This window comes from Heloderma suspectum, chromosome 4 (genome assembly GCF_057233095.1).
Source record: "Heloderma suspectum isolate Gila_16-S chromosome 4, 16-S_ref, whole genome shotgun sequence".
Taxonomy (NCBI): domain Eukaryota; kingdom Metazoa; phylum Chordata; class Lepidosauria; order Squamata; family Helodermatidae; genus Heloderma; species Heloderma suspectum.
The window spans coordinates 263,544,257-263,569,028 of NC_139461.1; the positions used below are offsets into that span (position 1 = coordinate 263,544,257).

The following is a 24,772-nucleotide window of genomic DNA, read 5'->3' on the forward strand; positions in this document are numbered from 1 at the left end:
TGATTCCTTTTGACCACTTTATTGAATACAAAGAATTTTCTTTGAATACTGCTCTTGTAACAAATATTGTAAAAATGTTACTGCTACAGTTTTTCAGGCATACTTGTAACAGATGTGTACAGAACCATATAATTTTAATCTAATTCCATGCTAATCACCTAAAGAGGAGATTAAAACATTACTCAGGCTGCATCCTAAAGGAAGCGATGTGGGCATTTAGCTCACACTAAGACTATTTAGTGTAAGATGGGTCCATATTAAATTGGAAAACATATAGACTAATTTCTCTATTCAAAAGTCCCAAGCCCACTGACAGCTCATACTTTGGAAGCAAGATTCTTCCCCTGAGCTTCACAAGAGGAAGAAGTGAGACTGTCAACTTTGGATCCCATATTTGGATTGTATAAAATCTACTGCTGCTTTGCTGTACAAGAGGAATTCCAGTCCGCCAATGACATTTCTTTGTGGTATGACAGGGGCTACTAAAGAGAGAGAGAGAGAGAGAGAGAGAGAAGTGAAACCGATCTCATTGAGCACTTCCTTTGTTCAAGGGGGAAGTGACACAGTGGAATGATGACAACATGAAGTAACAGAAAACTGGACTTTTAGACCCCCTGTTTTCAATGGTCCCAATTGTTGTAAGTAACAGAACTAATGAAAGATGGAATCAAGGGAAGCTATGTATTCTGGTTGTCTCCAAATTCATGCACCTTTTAGGAATGACAGAACTGCTGAGCAATGTCACCAGGAAAACCAGCTTCACATCAACCTCTGAATTATTATTTTTATATGATCCAAATTCTCCCAAATATATGAAAAGGTGCCTGAATCAATGGTCATTAGGGATGGAGGAAATTTGTTCAGTCCAAACTTTTTGTATGAGCTTACCTAGTTTGCACCTCTTGCACCTATGTGCAAAACAGAATGCAGTTGCATGCTGAAATCTGCACTTTCCAGAATTTTGTGACGCAATTTGCAACTAACAAAATGGGAACAAAAATGTGTATATTAGGAAAATATGCACAAAAATGGATTATATTAGGGAACTATCATCTGCAAAAAGTGTGCACATTGGAAAAAGTATGTACAAAATGTGTATATTAGAAGCATGCATGACGATGCATACACATTTTCATGTGGGCTATTTTGGGGATCAAATTAGAAAACGGATGTGGAAGTGGGCTGAAATGAACTCAAGGTTGGGAAAATGAGAAACAGAATGAAACCAAAGTTGGCAGATTTCCCCATCCCTAGTGGTCTCTGCTGAATATATTGACCTAGTAATAAATCTACTGAAAATGTAGTAACTGCTTGAACTTATTAGTGTTTAGACTTCTGTCCATATTTACTCTAAAAACTTGAGGAATGTGTTTATTTACACATTATACATGTTTACACACTCTTTCCCCTTCCTTTGCTATACTGCTCATACATCTGAGTAGTTTCCTAGTTGTTAGCTTTTCATCCTTGCAATTTACTATCATTGTTGATATTTTGCACATGAATTGTTAAGACTTGATATCTCACAAAATATGTGACCGGATCTGCCAAAAACAACCTATTCTACCCCTGTCCGGAGAGAGGTGTTGGACAAAACTATTACATTGCTTTATATCCAGAGATATCTATGCTCTCTGCTGTCTATAGTTTCAACTATGGCTGAAAGCATGAGTGTGTATTAAAGGAGGCCATTTTGCTAATGTGAGCCATGGTGGGTTAGAGCCCATTGAAGATAAATGGAAACTTTTAGTACTTTCAAGGGCCAATGGAAAAAGACCATGGTTAGCTGCCCAGCTAGCAGGTGAACCAGCGATACACTGGAAAGCAGCAGATGTCTTACAGTCTTATTAATACATTTGCAAGAATTGGTGAAACAGCCTTGTTCTTTGTGAGGGTCATGTTGGATGAGCTCAGCATTGGCAAAAAGCATTCCATGCTGGAAAGGAGACTTCAAAGCCACTAGTAGTTTCATGTCTTCACTGGGAATGGACAAGCGCTCCAGCTCCTTGCCCAAAGCCAAAGCCCTTGGGTCCAAAGTTCTTGGCATAGCAGCCTACAAGACAGGAGAGGCAGAGAGAAACAATTAGCAATTGAAACAGGTAACTTCATCAGAGTCTTGGCTTAGGGAGGAACCAAAACAGTTAAGGGCCTTACTGAGAAAGTTATATGGGCTAAGAAAGTAGTAAAGCTATACCCAAATCATGCTTCCTGCTTGAGGGCCAAGCTACATACTCGATCTTGTGTAATTCTCCCTACATCCACCCCCACAAACAATTTTTTTTACAACATTCAGCATCATAGCCCTCAATCAGCAGCAACGGGAAAGAATTTTAGTAGAAAACCCACTGCAGGCAAAAGGGATAAAGCCTCTTCCCACCTCCACCACCACCCATTTTCCATGGCTGCATTTTGTAAAAAAAAAAAAAACAGAGGCAGAAACAGACAACATCAGGGAAATACTACCTGAGACAGCGTCTTATGTGGTTTAGTCCTCAGACATACCAGACAGATACGAAGAAGGTTTTTGCACACACAATTGCTGTTAGAATTTAACCACAGGTAGGCAAATTGAGTCAGAGGAAGAAGAGGGAGCTTCTCTCCCCCACAGTCACATTACAAATCAACAGACAGTTATGAATGTAGAAGAGGAATCTAGGCTCCCTACTCAGTGTTCTACTGAACTCCTAAGTTCACTGCATAAATAACAGCATCTTTTGCAATAATTTTGCATCTTAGCCATCCATGACCTTTTGGAGAGGTACAGAACACCGTTGCAGAGGCATTAGCATCCATCTGACAACTGACTGGCAACTAACCCAGGTCACTAGTTGCCCAATGTAAGTGAGATATCCTGAAATAGCAGTTCTTACCTTTGCAGTAGATTTCACCATCCTTATCGGCCAAAGTAGTGGACTCTAAGCCTTTGCCACATTTAGCACAACGAAAACAGGATTTGTGCCATGACTGAGGACAACATGGGAGACACGTTATTAAAGTACTAGTTATTAAAGTGCAAGTAAGAAGATTCACAGGAACACTGTGGCCTTCTACATTAGGTGTTGTCAAATACTTAGTTTTACTAGGGCAGCACTCCGCAATGGCAATACATAATCTGAATGAATGGCCTGCTGGTTATCATTTCCAATACTGGTTTGTTCTGAAATATTCCAAATGCTTTGAAAAACAGATTAGTGTGATTCTACTCTAAGAACAGAACAGTTTTTAAAAAGCGAGTCTGAATGTATTTACTGAAATGGCAAAATTTATTCTGTGTAGAGAACATCTGGAGAAAATATACAGCAGTCTCCACCAGTCAGAAGTGATCACTTCCTGATTCTGACATTTTAATGTTCATTGTGTGTGCGCGCGTGCATGCATGCACATAAACAGAACCTTCTCAGTACATATATCTGATGAATTAGGTTCTTGCCTATGAAAAAATGTGCCATTCTTCTTGCTGCAATTGACTAGTGTTAACATTCTTCTAACCTGATAGAGGATAAACTGTGAAAGCTGTTTTAAAATCCCAACTGTAGAACAGCCAGTAGAGCTGCCTCACACACTACGAATTTCTTACATGAATATCGTGTCCATGTAGTAAATTTACTCTAAGGATACAATCCTATGCATGTTTAGGCAGAAAATAGTCCTACAGCTGGCTGGCTGGGGAATGCTGGGAGTTGGACTTCTTTTTCTGTCTGAACATGCATAGGATTGCACCCTAAGCCTTTGCCACATTTTGCACATTGTAATGCATGACAAATGAATACTTGTCTACTTATACAAAACGGGAAACCCCAATTGGCAGTGGTTTCCCATCACATCTATTGTTTTTGGTTTGCTTCCAAACGAATGTGTGACTGAAAGTAAGCTGACGTGTCTGTGTTCAGCTCTTGCTATCCACCAACAGCAGGTCCTTACCTTCCCAGCTCCAACCACCTTCTCAGCAGCATACACAGCCTGTCCACAGCGGGGACAGCCATCAGCACCACCCACCTTCTGTGCCATCCTGGATGCATTGGGATTGTTGGTGGGCTGATGGGGCTGGGCCCTGCAGAGTCCAGACAAGAAAAAAAAAAACACTCGTTCTATGTCTGCATGTCTGTATGTATGTACAGAGTCTCTGCAAGGGAGGAAAATATTTAGGCAGACAGTTCAGGTTGTGACTATGGAAGGCATGTGGAGGAAAAGAGGTGCTCCATCAGTCTTCTAGAGACAGGTAAGTGACAGGATAGGATAACTCCTGATCTTTTGATTGTGGCTGTTGAATGCAAGTTCAGTAATAAAGCACCATGCATCCATGATTCTGAAGAGCATCATGGTACAAGACCACTAAACTTGTTTGCATCACAGAGACCTGGCTGGCTGAGGCATCTGGGCTGGTATTCACTAGGAAAGCTCAGCCATATGCTCAGTGCAACAACAGTCAAAGATTAGAGCTTTGGAGGAATTTATGACTAGCCCTTTTCTGTTAAAATAGCTTGCACCTTAGAAGATGTCCTGAACCGAAGTCACACACTATTCAGTAGAAGTTGCTTGCGCTAATGCCCAGGGTAAGTTGGAGATTATGTTGGTCTGTTGAATGGTTGAATGCTATGCAGAGGTTTAAGCTTAAGCATCTGTCAGCATTACAGAAAATCCTAAATAGATGCAACTATAGCCCAACTCCTGTCACTTTTGCCTCCCCAAATACTCCCTCCCAGACACATGTCTTCTAGCCAGACTGACTTCCCATCTCTGAGCCTGTCTAGCGGGAAAACATGCAACTGGGGGGCATGTGTTATAGGATTCAAAAGCACCCAAGGTTGTGAATTCAGCACCCCTCTTCCACCCATCACTTAACTGCTTAAAAAAAAATTAACCACACTCCACTCCAGAAGACTTTCATTCTAATATATACAGATTTGCCAAAGTTATATCTAGGTAGGACCTTATTCAACTGGCATTTGGGATCTAGGGGAGATATGAGGCCTGTTTTGTTCTGAATTGATATTATCTATATATGCATTTTGTTGTTATTGTTGTTGTCCCCTATCTAGAGCACTTGAGATGGGGTACCTAAGATGTTTACTTAAATAAATCTGCATCTTAAGTGAAGGAAATCAGAGCATTACAACCTCTCTGAACCCAGAAGTGCTTAATAATTTATCAAATTCCTGTCTTATAGTTCCTTATGATGGGGACTTTTCCACAAATGGAAGAGCATTATGATATTTCAATCAAATGTAGTGTTGGGCTAGGATGAACTTTGAATTATAAGGACTTCTCCAGGGACAGTTTCCCTTTCTGGGCAAGTAGGAAGTAAAATCCTTGTCTATTTGTTATAGAGAAAATGGTCCCATTTGTAACAAAGATGCAGAAGGAATTACAACTCACTCCTCATACTTGATCCCCAGTCCTTCCCCCTTGTCCATGCTCAGGGTCCCAGCTCCCTGTCCATATCCATAGCCTTTTGGTCCATATTTCTTTCCATAGCATGACTTGCAGTAGATCTCTTCTCCATGCACAGCCACTGTAGTGCTGTCCAGGTTCTTTTTACAAACCACTGCAAGAACAGAGAGGGAAGAGACACAAATCAGAAGTCATTCACAAGATTAAGTATCTAGGGTTAATATGGATACAAGCAAGGATTTGAGGTCTGCTGTCTTTGAAACTGGATATTATCTAGATAACATATCCTTTTTTTGTTTGATTGTTGTTCTTGATTTAGAGCATTTGACCTGATTTCGAAAACAGGCAACCTGGAGAAGTTTTCTGGGTAGCCAATAAATACTAGAGCAGGGTTGGGCAACACAGGGCCCATAGGCCACATGCGGCCCTCCAGGGCCATTTGTGTAGGCCCCATATGTTCCTCCCTGTCATCACTGCCCTGCCACCACCTCTGAAAGTGCAGCAACACCCATATTGATCTTCAGCAGGATTGTGGGGAGTGTGTATAGGGGCGTAACTGTGCATATAAGTGTGGGTGTAAGTGTGAGCATGGGTTGCCTGCACAGGTGCACAAGCCCCAGCTATGCACACAATACAGCCTTCGACCCAAGGGAAGTTGCCCACCCTGCTATAGAGATTAGTGTCAAACTAGACGGGACATGGGAGATCTACGACTGGGCTCTTCTGTGGCTTGTTTCTTTTTTTGGAAAAAATTGGCAGCGCTACGTGGCTCCTTTGGGGCTACAGGTCTTATGTTTCCCTAATTTGTTTTGTTCTGTTACACTGCGGATTTTGTCATCTCTGCTAGGCAACTGCTCAAGTGAGGGGCACAGGGTTAGGTGATGGCAGGTGAACTGGGTCTGGAATAGAGCAGGCTCAGTACCCTGGGCAGAACTGCAGGTGCTGACTAAGCGCCAAAGCAGACATTACTTTAAATCTGTATCTAGAAGCTCCGTCTGGGTTGTTTGTTGAACTGTGTGGGTTAGTGAGTTGTCTGAATGTCCACAGGGTGGTTTGTTAACCAAGGAATGTGGCCTATTTTCTTGAACAAGGCACCTTGAGAACCCATGATTTGTTGCTGGGTTGTTCAGGGTGGTTAATGAGCCAGACTACATGCTTAGCAAACCACCCTGCAGACGTTCAGACAACACACTAACCATGGTTCAACAAACAACCCACTGTTCAACAACAACCCACACTCAACCACTGAGTGTTGGTTAGAATGCTGTCTGAATGGCCACACTGACTTTGTAGGAGGGTTGGGTCCACATGAAAGTTATAGAGTTGTGAAGGAAAAAAACAAATTCTACCTGATCAACCCATGACTAAAAAGGTATTTTTGCCAGGCGGGAGCTTGGGTTATCCAGTAACTGTTACTGTCATGCACAGGCACATTTACCTCCTAACCTAAACTTTATTCATCCTAGTGTCTTCTCTTAACCCTTGCTTTGAATTCTGGAGTGAGATAACTGCAAAGGGTGATGAGGGGAGAAAGAGAGACGGTAGCAAGGATGGGGGGAGAGCACAGTTGAGGTCAATTATTTAAGCAGCCAGGAGGAGTGATCTAATGTTAAGCTCCTTCTAGCCACGAAGAAATTAGAACCTTGAGTCGGAGAGAGTCTTTAAAGGATAGACACTGTTGTGACTGCCAACAGTAGTCAAGCAATACAACCTCAGGAGGAGGGGGAGCTTGTCTCTTTGCCCAAAGTAAGTTATCTTACTCTTAAAGAATGCAAAAACAAAACCAAGTACTCCCCTAGGAATGCCACAGTAGCAACAGTAGCAGCAGCCTCTATATACCTTGCAACTAAATATGGGACTCCAAGACTGAATTTCCCATCCTCATTACCAAATATGGTGCTTTTCTTCCCTGTCTGGCTTAGGCTTCTGCCCAGAGAATTAACAAGAGGAGGAGCAACAGGATGTGCAGCCATGAAAACTCTTCCAGCAGAAATAGCTAACACTTCTGCAACTGTGGCACAGAATGGAATGGAGTTTTGTGCTTCTGTGGTGCAGATGTCCTGTAAATCACTACAATCTAGGCAGTGCTGTTTCAAGGAGCTAGGCCAGCATAGCCTTCTTAAGGCGGATCAACTATTATTAAAGATACTTTGTCTTATTTTTCTGGACCCAAGTGTGCCTTCCTTTCATTCCAGTCTTGCCCTCTTCTTAGAAAACAGACCATTTGCCCAGTCCTATGTGCAAATCTTTGACAGGCCATTGCCAAATTCCTTGCTAAAATGCTAATCTATTTCTTTGAAACCAAGCTTTCAGCTATAATTTTATAAAGCAAAGATTCCATATCTATGAGCTCAGAAAAGCTAAAAAGGTCTATATTTTGATTTGTTTTGTTTGCTAAGGACAGCTGTTTAGCGTATCCACACATTTCAAGATGAATTTGGTGTTTGTTTTGATATACTCCAAACCCACCACTTATTTACACTTCTGTTTCCTACAGTTGAGTCACTGATGAACTATGTTGCTCTCTGTTGTAATCAGTGAAACATGAACTGATTCATTACTGGTGTGTTCCCATAACCGCCCTGGGAAGTTGATACATTTAGGAAATTTATCTGTTCACACAGAGGTCAGAGCCTGAATCTCATTCTGAACAGTTCAAGCTTAATTGGGACCAACGAGCTATATCCTTTTCCGTTTTAGGGGTTTAGTTAAGACCTTCCTGTTTTGCCAAGTTCTCTTGATGGATTACTGATGAAGAGCCTGGCTGTATTTTTTTAATCTGTATTTTAACCTTTGGAGTGCTTTTTTAATGTTGATCTTGCTTTGTATATTGTTAACAGTAAAGCAGCGTAAAAGTTTCATAAATAAACAACACGGCCATTTTATTCCATCCCGTCTTGCTTCACACTTGTACCATAGTTGATAATGCAGCTCATTGTTTGTGAGTTAGCAGCCCTTCAATAAAGTCCTTGGCTCTCTGATGTATATATAGTGTGATCTTTGGGCCTCTTGGTTCCCTGAGCCTAGAAACAATCAATCAGTTTATCATATACTCACACACTCATTCAGCCTAGAAACATTACTATTAGGGGCAATATGTATCTGTGTAGTATAAAGGACTTTAAAAGCATGTATATCAATGCTTGCAACATGCTCCAGTTCATGCACCATGCTTTGTTGCTCAGGCATGTTTCCCTCCAGTCTGGTCCATTTTGATGATAAAAATTAGACCCCCCATCCCCACGCTATACACAAACAAGGCAGACAAACAATAAATGACGCTGCCCTGGCCATGTCTAGCTTGTTTTTGGTGAGTGTCTAAATGGATTAATGTAGATCCAGGTACCAGAGGCTGGTACAGATTAAACACTTTGAATGCACTAAGAGGGTATCACAACTTTGTTTCAGATGTCCATCTCAGTAAAAGCCAAGGCTTCCAGCTGTGAAGGTACAGAACAGCTGTTGCTCTAGCCTAGTTCCCCCACTAAGGAGGGCAGTTCCTTCAGTGCTTTCAGAGATTAGCAGGTCACCACAGTATTTCCTCTCACTAGCTATTGTTTAGTTTATTCAAAACCAATACAAGCCTTAATGTATATGCAATTATCAGAGGTAGAACACAGAGACAAGAGGTCAGCAGACCCGTACTGTATAAACAAAGACAAATACAGCACTAGTATGAATATAAACAAATGCTGGGTGCAGTATGGAACAGGACACAAGAACAAAAAGCTTTTCATTTAACAACAAAACAAAACTCTAAACTAAATACCAGCTGGCTAAAGAGTCTGTATGCTTGATTCTCGGCTTCAACAAGCAGAGCCTCTGAACATACCAAGTTTAAAAGTCTGGCTGGGAATTCACTGTCACAGACTAGAGTCACAGTAATATCTAAAGTGAGCAAGCCAATATGAAGCTACCTCATATAGAACCTTCTAAAACATATGACACATACCCAGATGTATGGGGAAAGTGTATATATTTAGAACTACAAATGTATTTGCAGGTTTCGTCCCAAAGATCGATAAATAGGTTCTAAAATTATTTAGGCAGCAATCCTAAACATATGGCGGAGTTCAAATCCCATTGAACTTAGTGAAATGTACAACCGAGTAAAAATCCTTAGGATTGCAGCCATATCTTTTATCACAGTGACTTTGCTTGTACAATACAGTAGGGGAAGACAGAAAATCAAGCTTTTGAGTTACACAGAACACTTATTCCTGCCTGCTTGCATAACTTACCGAAATAGCTGAGTCAATAAAAACAGTACCATCAGAAACCCCTTTAATTCTTCTTGTATGCAATTATGGAACATTTATTGTTATTTCTTGCCATTATTGATCTTTCTATGATTCTTACTGCAAGACAGTTGGTGGGGATCTGGATTTTAGTTATGATTAAGACTGAAATGAATTTGCTATTTGCATACATTGCATGTGAAATTTGCCAAGAAGCTTTTAAACACAGTGAAACTTCCTAATTTGTGACTTTCCCAGTTGTTTGTCCATGGGAATCACTATTTAATGGGAGGGAATGATGCTCAGGCTTCTCAGCCATGGACTAGATGATTCTCTATCATCTAGGCAATGCAAAACATGTATTTAAAATTACTCAGTTATCACTAGATAGAGGACACAAATCAGAACTGCATAGACTTCATATGGTTATCTACTTAGCTTAGGATGCATTTATGCTAGATGTGCCTTTACATGCTGTAGAATTCATACTTTATTGCTGTTCTTTCTGGGATGTTTGAACAAAAGCACAAACAATACAGGAACAAAACAACTTATATTTGTATAGTGTTTTCAAGTGTTTCATATGCATTACCTAGCTGCAATCCTTACAACAGCCCTTTGAAGTAAGTTAGTATTATTATCCCCCATACTACAGATGGGGAGACTGAAGCTAAGAGAGAATGGCATGACAAATGGCCCAGTTCGCATGTAACGAGAAGCCACTATGCATGAATTTCCCCATGGGGCTTTTTGTTGCAGCGGTGGCCACCATTTTGAACATTTGGGGCATGGTGGGGGTGTGCTGTAGCTTCTCATTATGTGCAAACCTGGCAAGGGTGGCTTGTTGGGGTGGTTGACAAACCACCCAGAACCCATGGGCTGGTTTACAGGTGCGGGTGGCTTGTCAACCACTCCAACAACCCACCCTCCCTGGGTTCACATGTAACGAGAAGCTATGGCGCACCTCCACCACGCCCCAAATATTCAGAATGGTGGCTGCCACCGCAATGAAAAACCCTGTGGAGAAATTTACCCACAGTGGCTTCTTATTACATATGAACCACGTCACTGCGTTCATGGCAGAGGCAAGATTCAAACCAGGGACATCTTTATAGCTCAGTTGCTTATAGCACAATCCTAAGCATATTTACTCAAAAATAAGGGCCACTGAGTTAAATGAGAGTTACTCCCTACTAAGGGTGTTTACAATTGTAGCCTTAGCCACTATACCACACCAGCTGTCTACTACATTGCTGGGGAGAAACAATTGAGTGAAAAGCCTTTTCAAAATAGCACAGCCTCCATACTCTCTCACTCAATGCAAGGGAATATGGGACAGGTGATACTTTTCTTCTCAGCATGGGTGGAAAGTAAACAAGAAACATCATTAGTTTAATCCTTGCATATTCTTTACATGACCACTTTAATAAGTGAAGTACTTTACAGCTGAAGTGTACATGGGGGCAAGCTAATGCTGTTTGAAAGCACAGGTATGATACAAGTGCGCCTTTTAGTTATGCATATTATAGAACACAAAGAGTCAGCCAAAAGGTCTTGAAGACTAGTGTAAACCTAACTAGGTACAAATGTAACTAAGGATCTTTTAGTATCTTAAACAATAACAAACTTATTATGGCATAAGCTTATGTGTATATATCTGTAACTTAGGAAATACTTCATGCATCTGATGAAGTGGACTGTACTCCAGAAAACCTTATGCCATAATAAAATGTATTGGTCTTTAAGGTGACACAAGGCACTATTGTTTTTGCTGCAACAGATTAACATGGCTACCCCACTGGAAATAGGTGCAAATGTTTTTCAACTTAGTGCATTGCCAAAGACTATGAACATGAGTTGTCGCCTACAGAAGTTTCAAATTATATTTATCAGTGCGGATAGTCCTATTTCATCTGTCTTAGGAACTGATGGATCATGGAATTCAGAAGATAGATATTTTAGGGATTTGTAAGGTGTAGTAGTGCTTTGGACTTTTTGCTGGGTGTCTTTCTCCCAAGAAGAGCTGTAAAGTTGTAAACAATTCCAAAAACTTTCGGGAGAGTGTGCTCAACACTCTACAAAACTTTCATCAGCTTTACTTCCTCTCTTCTCTCTTACCCGAGAGGACAGCAAGAGCTAGGTCGCTTTTTAGTTCTGTGGCAGGACAGCCAAATTTAAACTTGTTAGCCACAAGCAGCTGAAGGAATCCTAGAGTTTATTTACCATGATGACAAGAGGAAGTAGGGTGGGGCATGTTCCTGTGAATAAAAAAAAGCCAAGACACCCTTGCTTGGGCTGCTATACTCACTGCACAAGAAGCAGGATTTGTGGAAACTGTTGCCTTCACATTGCACCTCCTCAGCAAAGTACACCGTTTTCTGGCACACACCACACTTTTTTCCTCCACCCCAGTTTGGCATCCTGTAAAAGGGAAGAAATGAGAAAAATGTAACTCCCTGAAAACAAATTTTAAAAAATGTGCAGGGGGCAGGGGAAGTACACTGAACTTTAGCACCAATTGCCAAGCAGGCATTTAAAAACATGTTAAAGCCCCAACAATCATCCTGCAAGCACCTGGGAAAAGATAATGGTTTGCACATCTTATTGATGTTAGGTAGATAAACTCCAGTTTAAACAAAACAAACCTCAAATCCCTGCTTGTATCCTTTACTGTAGGTCATGTGTCTGGAGTCTGACAACAGCTCATGCATTACTGTACCTACGTTTGTGTCCACTAGCCCTCATTTTCTTCTGCTTTAGTTTGTTCTTTGACTTTCATGTGCCTTTGTTCCTGCACTGATCATTTGCAGCACCCATGTGCAAAGATATGCACAGGAATAAGAGGATCAAATAGGAACTCACAACACACATTTGATTTGGGGTGCCCCTCCTTTGAGCTGGCAACATGCTGACAAAGCAGATCTCAGCATGCCTTATCTGTGACAGAGGGAGGTGTGTGTATTAGAGGACTGTTGATTTCAGTAAGCTGCAGGCAGTCATTAAGGAGATTTGGAGTTGTGTTAGCAACACACCTGGTCTCAACAGTCAGTAGCTTTCTTCCTTCATTTGTATTTCAAGAATGTTGAGGAGGGAGAAAATGAATGGTTAGATATAAGAAATGCCACATGCAGGAGTGGCACCCAGTCCTTCCCTCCATCCTGTCCTGCTTGTTATAGCAAACAGGACTCCGGGTACTGTACAGCAAGTAAAGGAGAGCATACAAAAGGAACAGGGGCAGGGACTGGGTGGGAGAAGCTGCAGTTGCCTCATTGCTGCTTCATCAGGAATGTAAAAGGCAAAATGAAAAACTCTGAGTTGCAGCCTGGCAACTATATTCACATCACACTGCAGAAATTTATTTAATTATTTACTGCCCAATACAGATGCTCTCTGGGCAGTTAACAATAATCTGGGGATCATGTTATGCAACAGGTGCCTAAGGTGAAGTGTTTCGTGTGAATAAGCTTCCTGCAGAATAAGCTGGCCTGTTCCTTAGCTTCAGATGTAGCAAGGAGCATCCTTGCCAAGGCCAAGTGACCACGTCTGGAATTTTGAGAAGAGTGTCATGGGTGCTCTCACAAAATGGCTGCCATGGGGGGCAGGATTGCCCATTCATAAATGTGATTTGATTGGGAAAATGGTAAAGGAAAATAAGGGTACCATAACTACAACCCAATCTTCAAAAGGAGCTATATGGGACTGCTAATTAGTGAAAGAAAAAATATGGAAGATACTGAACATGGATCTCTTATGTCATGTCTAGTTAATATGAATGGGCCCACTTCCTCCTCATTCCACCCATATATTGTATAGTTTTAGATAATTACTGACTTTTTTCAGAAATTAAAGATTTCAGCAGGGACATCACGACAGAAGAAGAAACAAGTTGCAGAACACAAGTTGGAGATCATCTTGAGTAATTTGCCATCAGGTGCAATACTTTGCACTCGATAAAAATTGAATGTCTTTCCAATTAGATCAAGTTCCAGATTATGTAACTTGCTTGCAAACTTCCATGCATAAATCTATGTCACAGGATGCCAGGTAAAGCAGAGAGGGAGGTGAAATGTCACAGTCAAACACTGACTTAGTAGGAGGGTGGGAGAGTGCTACTGATCTATCCATGAACCCTCAGCAGTTGCATAAGACAGAACATTCAAAGCTCTCCCCATCACTATACTGTCCTACTAGGAAAAGGTGGACATGTTGTGCAATCGTTCAAGATGACATTCTACCACCACCACCACCACCACCACCACCCCAATCATCCAGGACCACACTATGCACAAGGCAGGTTTTGAGTAAGTGGGGTGACCAGATGCACAGGGAGGCAGGGCTCCTATAGTGTAAACAGTTGTGTAAACAAGGGGATTCCAGCAGGTGCACTGTTTCCGGCCTATTCCTTCAAAACAAGCCACACTGTTCTATACAACCATTCTATTCAAAATATAGGAGCTCCAGCCTCCTTGGCATTCAATCAACCTAATTTTGCAGTTGTTTTCAGATTACAATCTCTCTCTCTCTCTCGCACGCACACACACACACACACACACACACACGCAGCCTGACTTACAGGCCTGCCCTCTAAGTAGAGGGCTGCAGACCCAGACTGAAATACATTGGCTGAACTAGAAGTTGCTGTTATTACTACTGCTGCTGAAACCTGGAAGCCTCAGGTTTGCCTCAGGAGCTCATCCATGTCAGAAAATGTCATGTTAAAGGGAACAGCATGGACTGGACTAAGGATGGGAAATTTTGTGGCAACTGAGACAAGGCAGTGCCCCCATGTCTGTTTAATTATTTACCTCAGTTGTCAATCTTGCCAGTCTTCCCACCTCCATTCAACATATTTTGCGAACTAGTTTTCTGTGTTCTGCATCCCTCCCTCTCAGCCAAGTCGTTCCAGCTGGGAACCTCAGATTGCCTTAAAAGGAGATGTGGTTCAGAGTCTCTCATTTCGTTCTGCTGGGACAGGAGCCCAACAGGAAGGAGGCCAGCTCTGGCTTTCAATAGAAGGGAGTGTGCCTATAGAAGATTTTATTTCACATAGACGATGGTGACTATGAGCACAAACGAAATTAGCCTAACTGCTGCAGGTAGCACAGACAGGATGTAATATCCGTATACTCCAGACCCAGGAAGACAAGGTATACAAGAGAGGGCAGGGCCCTCTAACAGCTGTGTCCAAGAGGAAATTTCAGCATGCACAGTTTCTCTCATGACAAGCTGCACCCGCCAAAATTTCCTCTTCTGGGTTCAAGACTGGTCTTGCTGCATTTCCTGCCACCTTTAAGGGCTTTTAAAAAAATGCCTCTGTAACCCTACTGAAGCTACTTTCATGTCGCCAGCTGCTGGGGGAGGGGGGGCAAAATTCCTCAGTCAGCCCAGCCAGCAACAGCTCCGCATAAGGCAGATAGCCTGAGGCCTGGAATTTAATGAGTAAGATTTGTCCCTAATTTTACAGATTATAGGCCCAAGTGGCATCCCAGAGGGAGAAGAGAATCTACATTGTGGCTGAGGTCTTCCGTAACATGTTGTGCTTTGTTTCGCCTATATTTTCCTCCCTCTTGTTTGTCTGTATGTGTGCGTGCATGTACATGTGCACATCTGCAGGTGTAGCATGCCTTCTTGGAGGGGTACCAAACAAATTGGTAAATTCCCAATTTAGTCCATTATTGCCTATTTGACTGGCGGCTGCTTTCAGGCTCTCAAGCAGAAGTCTATCCCAGTTCTGCTAACCAAAAAACTTTTAAATCAGGGATAGAAAGCCTCCAGTTTGTGGGCCGCATACAGCCCATGGGGCTTCTCCATCCAGCCCATCAGCTTCTTCCCCAGGCCCTACCCCTTCCCCGGCAGGAAAAGCTCTTCTCTTCGATCAGCAGGTGATTAGAGATAAGAGCTTTTTTTCTTGCTGCACAGTGACAAAGGCTCACTTTCTCATGGTGCAGCAGGGGAAAGCTCTTATCTCCAATCAGCTGCTGGGAGAGGGGGTGGGGCCTGGAGAGGAAGCTGCTGTGTAATTTTCTTCTGCTTACTTCCTGCAGAAGCTTGTTCTGCTTACTTGGCTAGGATTAAACTATGGCCTTAATTGCTTCAGGCTCTCCAAGAAGGGACATGAACATGAATGAAGTTCTGCCTGTTGAAGTGGAAGATAAATTAGTTTGATGAGCCTGCATGTGAAACATTTGCAGTAGGCATTGGTATTAAATATTCTTAGCATATTATTTTTCAAGAATCAAGCTTTTATTCCAGGCCTCCAGCAGCTGCTCCATTCAAATGACAAACTGTTGACTGTGCAATGCCAAGCAAGTGAAAGACCAGAAAATGTAGAAAAAACAGTGTTTGTATTAGTACACCTTCAAATGGAACAACATATGGAAAAACTGAGGCACTTAGATCAACTCCTTTAATCAATGAGGATCCAATCAAAGTTTTTGAGCTAAAGCCCCAGGCCTCAATCCTGAAATACACATGCATATCAGTGTCTGGAGGATAGCTGCTCATTTAGCTGTTCAATAGCTATCCTCTTCTTCAAAACCATTAATCACCTATTCTTCCTGAAGTGGAATGGATAGATTGTCCCTCTCCCAAGTAGATTATTGGTGCACTCAGCCTTGAAAGGACCAAACATTTGTTTGGTGAAAAATATTTGCTAATATTCACACAAACAACTTTAGGCAGATACATACACAAGGCTGGTTTCATAAATAAGCATTTCATTATTTAATGTACATACTGCCCTTCATTATTAAATCACAGCAAACAAAGCAAAACTAGTAGATACAGCAGATTCAGCATAACATAACACTAAACTAACTGCCGATTCACTTAGGCTACAGTCCTAAACCCACTTGCCTAGGAGTAGGCCACTTGAATTTCATGGGACTTACTTCAGAGTAGGCAGTATAGGGTTGCACTGTTAGATGATTCAAATATATAACGTTTTGCACTCTGCACAGTGTCCCTATCCATATGGTATTGCCTTCACTGGATTGGGGGTACTTGGGCAGAAAGAACCAGTTTAAGGGTTTGCCTGGACATGGATGCACAATGGATACACACATGGACACAGATACACACAACCATCACACTGTTAGTTGTGCATCACAATTGGAAATATGGCAATACTGTGTTCCTTTAATTGCTCTTACATTCTAAGATGTTATAAGAGAATAGGATAGTCAGTCAGCTGAAAATATATTTGATAATAATTTCAGATAACCAGATTTCCTGCTTTTTGTTTTAAAAAATGTACAAGGTGTAGAGATACTGTATTTTGTAAGAAGTTTGCACTGACACAGTTGCACTGTGGCACTGAGGCTCATGTGTAATTCTCAGCATTTTATAAAGAGATTAAGTCTACAAGGTAGTCTAGGACAGCATTCAATACTGCCTACATGCTAGCAGAGCCCTTTGCTAGCGCAATGGGAAACTAGCAGATCCTGAAGCAAACAAAAATGAGTGGAAACACTTGTTTCTGGAACAGGGAAGGTCAGCAGAGTTTGCAGAAGGAAGCTTGTGTTTCTGCTCTTTTCTGGCTGGGTTTGGTTTAGGAAGAGCTTGCAGTGGGTCCCACTGGTGCAACAGAAATAGCAGGAGAGCAGCAGCAGTATTGGATACCGCCCATGGAAATAGTCTGAACAGTTTGGGCAGATAGAAAGCACTCGAGGATATTTTCATGGTCTTAGCGCAATAAAAAAAGTATAACCACGTAAGGGAAACAACAGCAGCAAGTCAAAGGCAGCAGAAACTTTCCATTCATTAATCAAACATGAAGATCAAATATTTTGCTCTGAAAAGGAATCAGCTTAAGCAAACAGAAACAGCTCAGTTCATTTTACTAGTATTCAATCTGAAGGTCAAGATGTTTACTTTAAAATTTAATCTGTGAATAATGCTCCATACATCAAAGTGGAAGAAAAGTAAGGAAATAAAGTTGTTGGTCACTAAACAGTTGTTGAACTGATATTGTCTACAAACTGAAAATTTGATCTTTCCACCATATATAAGATTATGAGTACTTGTGCCCTCCCACGCTATATAAGAAATCAGACTTAGGCTGTCTTTACACATGACAAAATTATTATATTATTATTATATTATATAATAATAAATTATATAATTATTATATTATTATTTCAATATCAGTATTTCTGTCTCCCATGTCTATGTCAAAAGCATACAACAATAACCAGAACACATAATTTATAAGTGGACAGCAGCGCCTTTCATATATCTCATTCTCATTTGGAAGTGATTCACTCTTGGCTATGAAAAAACTACTTGTGAAAACACCATACGATAAAACATCCAGTGGCTGCCCCCACTGGGAATTTATCCTGTACTACTAAGGGAGCATGTTCAAGATCGCTTAATGAAATTAACTACCCTGTTGAACATAGGAAGCCACCTTAAGCGGCCAGCAGATTATCTATCTAGTTCAGTATTGTCTGTTCTGACTGGCTGTGGGTTTCCAAGATCTAGGAGTAACTGGAGAACTGTCCAAAAACCTTGCAATCTTGTATTTTGCAGATCAGGATGATGGAAGCCTAGCAATTCACTTGTTTACCCATCTGGAAAGCTCACTTTCCCTTATCCTGCTATCAGAGATCCTTTAAGTGTTTGTGCCACAATTTGAACCTGGGACCTTCTGTATGCAAAAAAAGATGTTTGTTTGTTTGTTTGTTTATAATGAGCTACAGTAGCAGCACAAATCTGAAGCTGGGAGGGAGCATAGCTCAGTGGTAGAGCACTTGCTTTGCATGCAGAAGGCTCCAGGTTCTATCCCTGGCATCTCCAGGTAGGGCAGGATAAACTCCTGGTTGAAACCTTGCCAGTCAGTGCTGACAATACTGGTCTAGATAGACCAACGGTCTGACTCTGTATAAGGCTATGTTCCTATGTGTATGAGTTCTGGATTATTTAAAGAAAAGTACAAGGATGTGATCTTGTATATCAGATGTACACATAAAAATGACACAATTCTAATATTGTTAAATCTTCCCTCTACTCTTTAAGTATTCAGCAGAACAAGTTGTCTCCCAGCAGATTTCTATTGTCTCACTTGGTAATACCCTTGCCTGCTGCAGCATATACCTGGAGCCCTTCAGCTCCTACTGCTTATTACTGCAGCCATGGAAGGAAAGAGGAAGTAGCACAATAATAAGGTTGTGACCTTGCTGTGTTCTTAAGCTACTGGAGAACCATCCAAAGACATTGCAGTCTTGTATTTTGCACATCAAGATGATGGAGGCGTGGTGTTTATTCATCTGCAAATCCTGCTTAAGTCAGAACACATGGATTGAAGTCTATTTTAGTTCTACCCCCTCTCCTGAAACTGCTTGTTCACTTGTTATCACAATGCAGAACTCTATTTACATAGCTGTCCATTGTGTGTCAGTTTCCTGTTCAGATCATTCACTGAAAACCCGTGGCCACAAAATGGGAGGGGAACGTACTAGGGAACTACTGAAAAAAAGCCTAAATTAATGCTTCTCATAATTACTAGATGCAGAAACATTAAAGTATGTCAAACCTATGGCCCAGGCACACTTTTGACACATGGGCCAGGGTGGGGATTCCCTCTGAATGTTTAAAGAATATGGGGGAAGTAAACACCGGGAAGCCATTTTCACAAGTACCTGGTTTTACTTGCATCTGTGCAGAACAGAAGGCAAAACACTTGCCACAGTGATATGCAGGCAATCTCAGCTGAATGAGGACAATGGAGAAAGAACTTCAGGGTTTATCTGCAACTGCAATTATCTTACTCCCTTTCCATGTGTTATTCCTTTGTACTCCTTACAATTATTTTAGGTATTTAAGCCCTGCTTTTCAAGGTGAAAACCCTTCATCAAAGGGGCTTGCAATACAACAAAAATGGTATAAATTCAGTTTAAAGACAATAAATATTCAGTAAAAACAACAACAACAACCACCACCACAAGGAAGGGGATTGGCAAATCTCCCTGCGGGAGAGTTCCACAAGTGTGGGGCCACCATTGAGAAGGCCCCACCTCTGGTTCTTGCCAATCTGGAATTAGCTTCAGTTAATTTGTAACTAAACTCTTGTCTAGTAATTTACGCAGTTGTGTTTACAATGAACTGTCAAACAGATTTTGGATTCTCATCATTCTTGCACATTTTCCACCCTTCTGATGAATTTGATTTTTGCAGCTGTGCTAGAAGTTGCAACTGAGCTACCTTAGGAGGGGGAACAGCATTGGTTCATAGAGGAACGGATGAGTGGGCTGACTGACAACATACCACGGAAGACTCACTGGCCCTGTTCACACGTAATGTGAAGCCATAATGGTTAGGGAATTTCCAGTAACCCCAGTGGCTTTGTGTGTTGTATTGGGAGGCAAAAAAAACCATTTCCAGAACCATCCCGGTTAACCATAGAGTTAAGGACCCCCGGGCTGGCTTACCATGTCTTCTGGCAGGCTCCCTGGTGGTTAAAATGGGCTCCGGAGGACTTCCAGGCCATAACCATAGAGTCCACAGGCTAGAACATCCACCACTGCTGGTGAAGCTCTAGCCGGTGCAGACTTTCTCTATGGTCACACAGCCATTTTGAGGCTGGAGCAGCTGCTGGGAGCCCATTCATGCCACGGAGGACGATGGGATGCATGCTAACCATGCTGAGAAGATTGCCAGATAACTGCAGAGCAGGGGTAGCAGATCCGTGAAGCACCTCGTGGTTCCCAGTTGTTGAACGGGTCCTCCCCCACATAGTTACCCTACCCCCCCCCCTCCAAGCGTGTCTGAACAGGGTCAGTGACATTACTATTTTTGTATAGCCAGACATGGGCTACTGACAGCCTCACTTAGGGGATCAGGTTGTATCATGTCACAGGAAAAAGTAACCAAATAGTAGTGTAGCAAGATACCTCTCTGGGGGATGGACTCTCAAACCTTGGCTGTGCAATAACCTATATCTTATCACACTGAACAGTCATACGAATGTTTGAGAAGTGTATGCTTTCTTCTTCTAAATGCCCCAAATTGTCCTAGATACACAGAGGGGAGTTGTCTCATAGCACCAGAGGATGTAACTGGCTCAACTGGGGAAAAAATAAAGCGACAGTCTTGTCTTGGCTCAGCTCAACAGACCAGAAAAGGAAGTTATGATGACCATGCATAAATGCTGAGACACTAAAGATCAACCTATAATATTTTTAAAAATTAAAGTATCATTAGCAGCTGTGAAGGAAGGGATTTCAATCAAGGAAGTGGGGGTGGGCACTAAACCTTCTCTCCTAGAGCTGCAGTTCCAATCTGAATCCCCCTTGGCTGCTATTAACATGTTAAAAGTGAGAGACCCTATTCTAGTTTGGCCCAGACTGAAACTAAACAGTAATACCATTACCAGATTAGCCCTCATCCATCATGCTCAGGATACGGAAGAGGAATCAGTTGTAGAAGCTGTTTATACCACATGCTGGCTAATTATGGCAAATAATGGCGCTGAAATGCAGTAGGACACAGAACAGGCTATGGCTTCTTTTGCATCCAGACACACTCCGGGAGAGAGCGGAGGACAGGAAGGCCTGGCATGCTATGGACCATGGGGTCATGAAGAGTCGGACACGACTTAACGACTGAACAACAACACACTTTCTTTGTTTCTTTCCCTTTCTAGAAAGTAAGCTAAAGCAGGTGAATTTGCTCTTTTTCATGCAGGTATAGTTTGTAAAAACATCGAATGACAGGTACAATTTAATGTCATATGTGGGCCTGATATTAAGTGTTGAAAGGGCAGAGACCCCAGGTCAGCTGCTGGTGAAATCAGCTTCAAACCAGCACTGATCTATGTTAAGCTAGCAGCATAAATACAGAAGGGAAATACTTGATGAAGCGGTAAATTACAACCACTTAAGCTTAAGAGTAGAAGATTGCCTAGTAGCCATCATCTACAGAAAACAAGAGATTAAGCATCATTATCCATATCCAAGCTAAAGTAATTGGATTTACCCCAATTTAGTCCCATTACCATTAATAGGATTCAGCATGGCTTATGCGCAAGTTAAGTTAGAGCTGGGAAAGTGAGGACCAGATAATCTATGCCAATGGGGGGCACAGAGGCCTCTTTAAGAAAAATGTTCACACCTCCTTGTAAAGAAATTACAACAAAACTAACAAGATTGTCATGAATGTGAATGAGCTCTACAAAGAGAGGAATGAAAGAAAGGAAATGGGCCCAAAGCATCCTTTTAAGGACCCAGAATTAGCAGATCCAAGGAAGTAAAAGCTTTGTGTGAAAAGGGGAATTAAAAGCTTGTTACACACCTCTCACGTCTCATAAGTATGTATTAGGAATGGGTGGCTGATGTGCGTGACCTCCCAATTCCTTCTACACTACTAGTACTTCAAATTTAAGAAGCACTTAAATTTGCTGTCTCACAATTTTGTTGTGGTCTCCTTCACAATGACTCTAAGGCAAGTCAGATGGGAAACTGATGCTGAAAAAGAGAGAGTGGTGACTCAATGACCAAAGAGTGAAATTTGAACTGGGTTCATATAGACTTAACAATATGGCTTGGGGTAGCCTCTCCACACTGCCCAACTGTTCCAGACAAAGACACACAGAACCAAATCATTCAGTGGACAAAAAAGAAAACCTTTTAAGCAAGCTCAAAAAGTTTTCTGTGGTTGTTATGACAAGACCTTAGTACTTATAGTCAGTTGTGGTCAGAAGGGTTCTAAGCTTGGTCTACTAGGGAAGGGACACAGACACTCATGTAATTATCAGGCTCTTGAGTAATAGCATACTTTACCATAAATGGACATTCTTTAGTACTAAAGAGCAGTCAAATTCTTAAGTAAAGAGGTACTGCAACTAGACAAAGCAAGATGATAGTAATTCCATTCAGCAGTGCCACACCTCATTCTATGGTCTCTCTAGTATCTTTCCACAACAGGCATAAATGCTAGCTGACTTTTCCTTGCTCGGGGCAGATGTGAGAATTCCCAGCACACACTTTGGAAATCCATGCATTTGCTGCCATTATAGCAATGATGAATGTTCTTCAAGGTGAACTGAGCGAGTTCCAATCACTGGCAATCATCTCTTAGCCTCAGCTCCTGTGCTAAAATGGGAACATTTTCCTTAGGATATGTAATGAGAATGAATAAATACAAATGTCACCAAAACTGAAGTTGAGGGATAGGTTAAACTATAAAATGCAAGAAAGCTCAAGTTATATTGGAAACAGGATCTGAGACCTTGCTGTAACCAAGCGCAAAATCCAATTTATGCTGGGGTGTTTCTCCTTTGCTGCTATTAAGATAGATCCTTTTATTAAAACAACAACAATTGAGCACATCACAAAAAACATGTTACCCCTCCGACCCCAAATCCACCCTACTTTCCCACATCAAAGATATAATTCAACTCCATTAAAATCATAGGGAGTTTTACCAGACCCTTCAATGAGAGTGCTCCACTCCACCCATATTGTGCCTTGCAGTCAAAGAAATTAGTCAGATCCTCCTATCTAATGCATTCTCGGTCAGCCAGGCCCAGTTTTTACAGAGAAGCCTAGCACTCAGCAGGTACGCAACTTCTTCAGCTCTTTTGAAAGCGTGGCTCCAACTAAATCTGAAAATTCTAGTCATTCAGGATGCAACTGTCATTGAATAAAACTGGCAGTTTATAACTACAACTGAAAAAGTAATAACCTTTGGGCATTGATCAAACAGGAAAGCTCCTTTTGTTATGCAAATCGAGCATTTAGGTAATATGCTACTCTAGAGAAGAATGCCTAACGCCAACAAGATTTCATCAGACTGTTTCTATGTGGATAGCAAATTAGTGCAGCTGGTGTGCCACACTAAATATTCCGTCCGGCCACTCTGTTAGAATAACACCAACTACCAGACCTCAGCCCAAGTACTGTATCCAGGTCTGGGTACTTTAATTTTAAGATGGGCTTAAGTTACAGGAGGGTAGATTTGGGTTGAACATCAGGAGAAACGTCTTAATGGTGAGAACAGCTTCACAATGGAAACAATTACCTGGGGTGGGGGGAAGGTTCCTCAAACAGAGGCTAGACAGCTATCAATCAGTTGGAGAGCTCTGGATTCGCTGCATCGAACAGCAGATTTGAAGAGATGGTCTACAAGCCCTGCCTGCCCCCAACTCTATGATGCTAGCATGTGCTAAAGTTTGTAATCATGGAGAACGCAGACCACAAAAGGTTTATCACCCAAGAAACACATCCGCCCTCCCCACAAACACACTGAGATTACTGGATTACCCAGCAGTATCAGGAAGCCTCTAGAGATGCCCAAGCAACATTTTCTTCTATGCATCCTTACTCCAAAAAAGGGGTGATACCCAAACCTTTAAGGCAGAGGTGAGGGATCTGCAGATTCTCCAGATGTTGCTAGACTGCAGTTCCCCTTACCCACGCTGGTTGGGGCTGATGGGAGTTGGAGTCCAACAACATCTGGACAGTCACAAGTTCTCCACTCGCGATTTAACATGTACGCCCAATGGCTAAATCAAGTTTTGGGTAAACATCCTGCTCAGGTCGACTCAGCCCTCCATCCTTCCGAGGTCGGTAAAATGAGTACCCAGCTTGCTGGGGGAAAGGCAGTCACGACTGGGGAAGGCGATGGCAAACCACCCCGCTATCGTCTGCCATGAAAACGCCAGCACAAGCGGCGTGCTCCCTCTAGGAGTCAGCGATGACTCGGTGCTTGCACAGGAGGAACCTTTCCTTTCCCCCCCCCACTACATCAGGCACAGCATCAGGCTTGCCTGCGTGTTCAGGAGGAACAAGCGTGCCGAGCTTGTGCACGCGCAGAGAACTGTATTCTCGCGTCGCAGAACTGACTGCTTCGTTATCATTGGCCTTTTAGAACTGAACTGCGCACCCGGAGGAGCCCTGCGGCAACCCATGCAAGACGGACGAGGCACGGCGCCCCTCCAAACAGGAACCTTCCTAGGTCACGCTGCGGCGGCGGCGGCCGAAGGGACGCTCCCGGCCCTCCGTTCTCGGGGAGCTCCAGCTGTTGGACGGAGACAGGGGAAAGGCGGGAAAGGCGCGGCGCTTACCTGCCTCCTCCTCGCGCGTGCCGCTGCCTCCCCTCTCGTCCGCTGCGTCCTCTCGCTCCCACCAGAGCGACCCTGCCTC

At 42.3% G+C, this 24,772-nt stretch overlaps 1 protein-coding gene across 2 annotated transcripts; it reads right to left on the minus strand.

Moving 5' to 3' along the window:
- On the minus strand, window positions 1-24,772 carry CSRP1 (cysteine and glycine rich protein 1). Of its 2 annotated transcripts, XM_084853602.1 has the most exons (7): window positions 24,694-24,772; window positions 11,938-12,050; window positions 5,377-5,545; window positions 3,922-4,051; window positions 2,871-2,964; window positions 2,464-2,539; window positions 2-2,053 (listed from the first exon to the last, which is right to left on the minus strand). In XM_084853602.1, exons 2-6 carry the CDS (start codon window positions 12,047-12,049, stop codon window positions 2,493-2,495), a joined length of 552 nt encoding a protein of 183 aa, XP_084709728.1. In that variant the 5' UTR covers window position 12,050; window positions 24,694-24,772; the 3' UTR covers window positions 2-2,053; window positions 2,464-2,492. The 2 variants fall into 2 exon arrangements, with proteins under 2 accessions (XP_084709726.1, XP_084709728.1); XM_084853600.1 differs by lacking the exon at window positions 2,464-2,539 and having other exon boundaries at window positions 1-2,053.

Bases quoted from the DNA above. Each gene is read 5' to 3' on its own strand.
- CSRP1 (XM_084853600.1), bottom strand. From the start codon at position 12,049: ATGCCAAACTGGGGTGGAGGAAAAAAGTGTGGTGTGTGCCAGAAAACG. The intron at 5,546-11,937 runs GTGAGTATAGCA...CTGTTCTTGCAG, and splicing joins CAAATCCTGCTTCTTGTGCA to TGGTTTGTAAAAAGAACCTG. The intron at 2,965-3,921 runs GTAAGGACCTGC...TGTTGTCCTCAG, and splicing joins AGGTGGTTGGAGCTGGGAAG to TCATGGCACAAATCCTGTTT.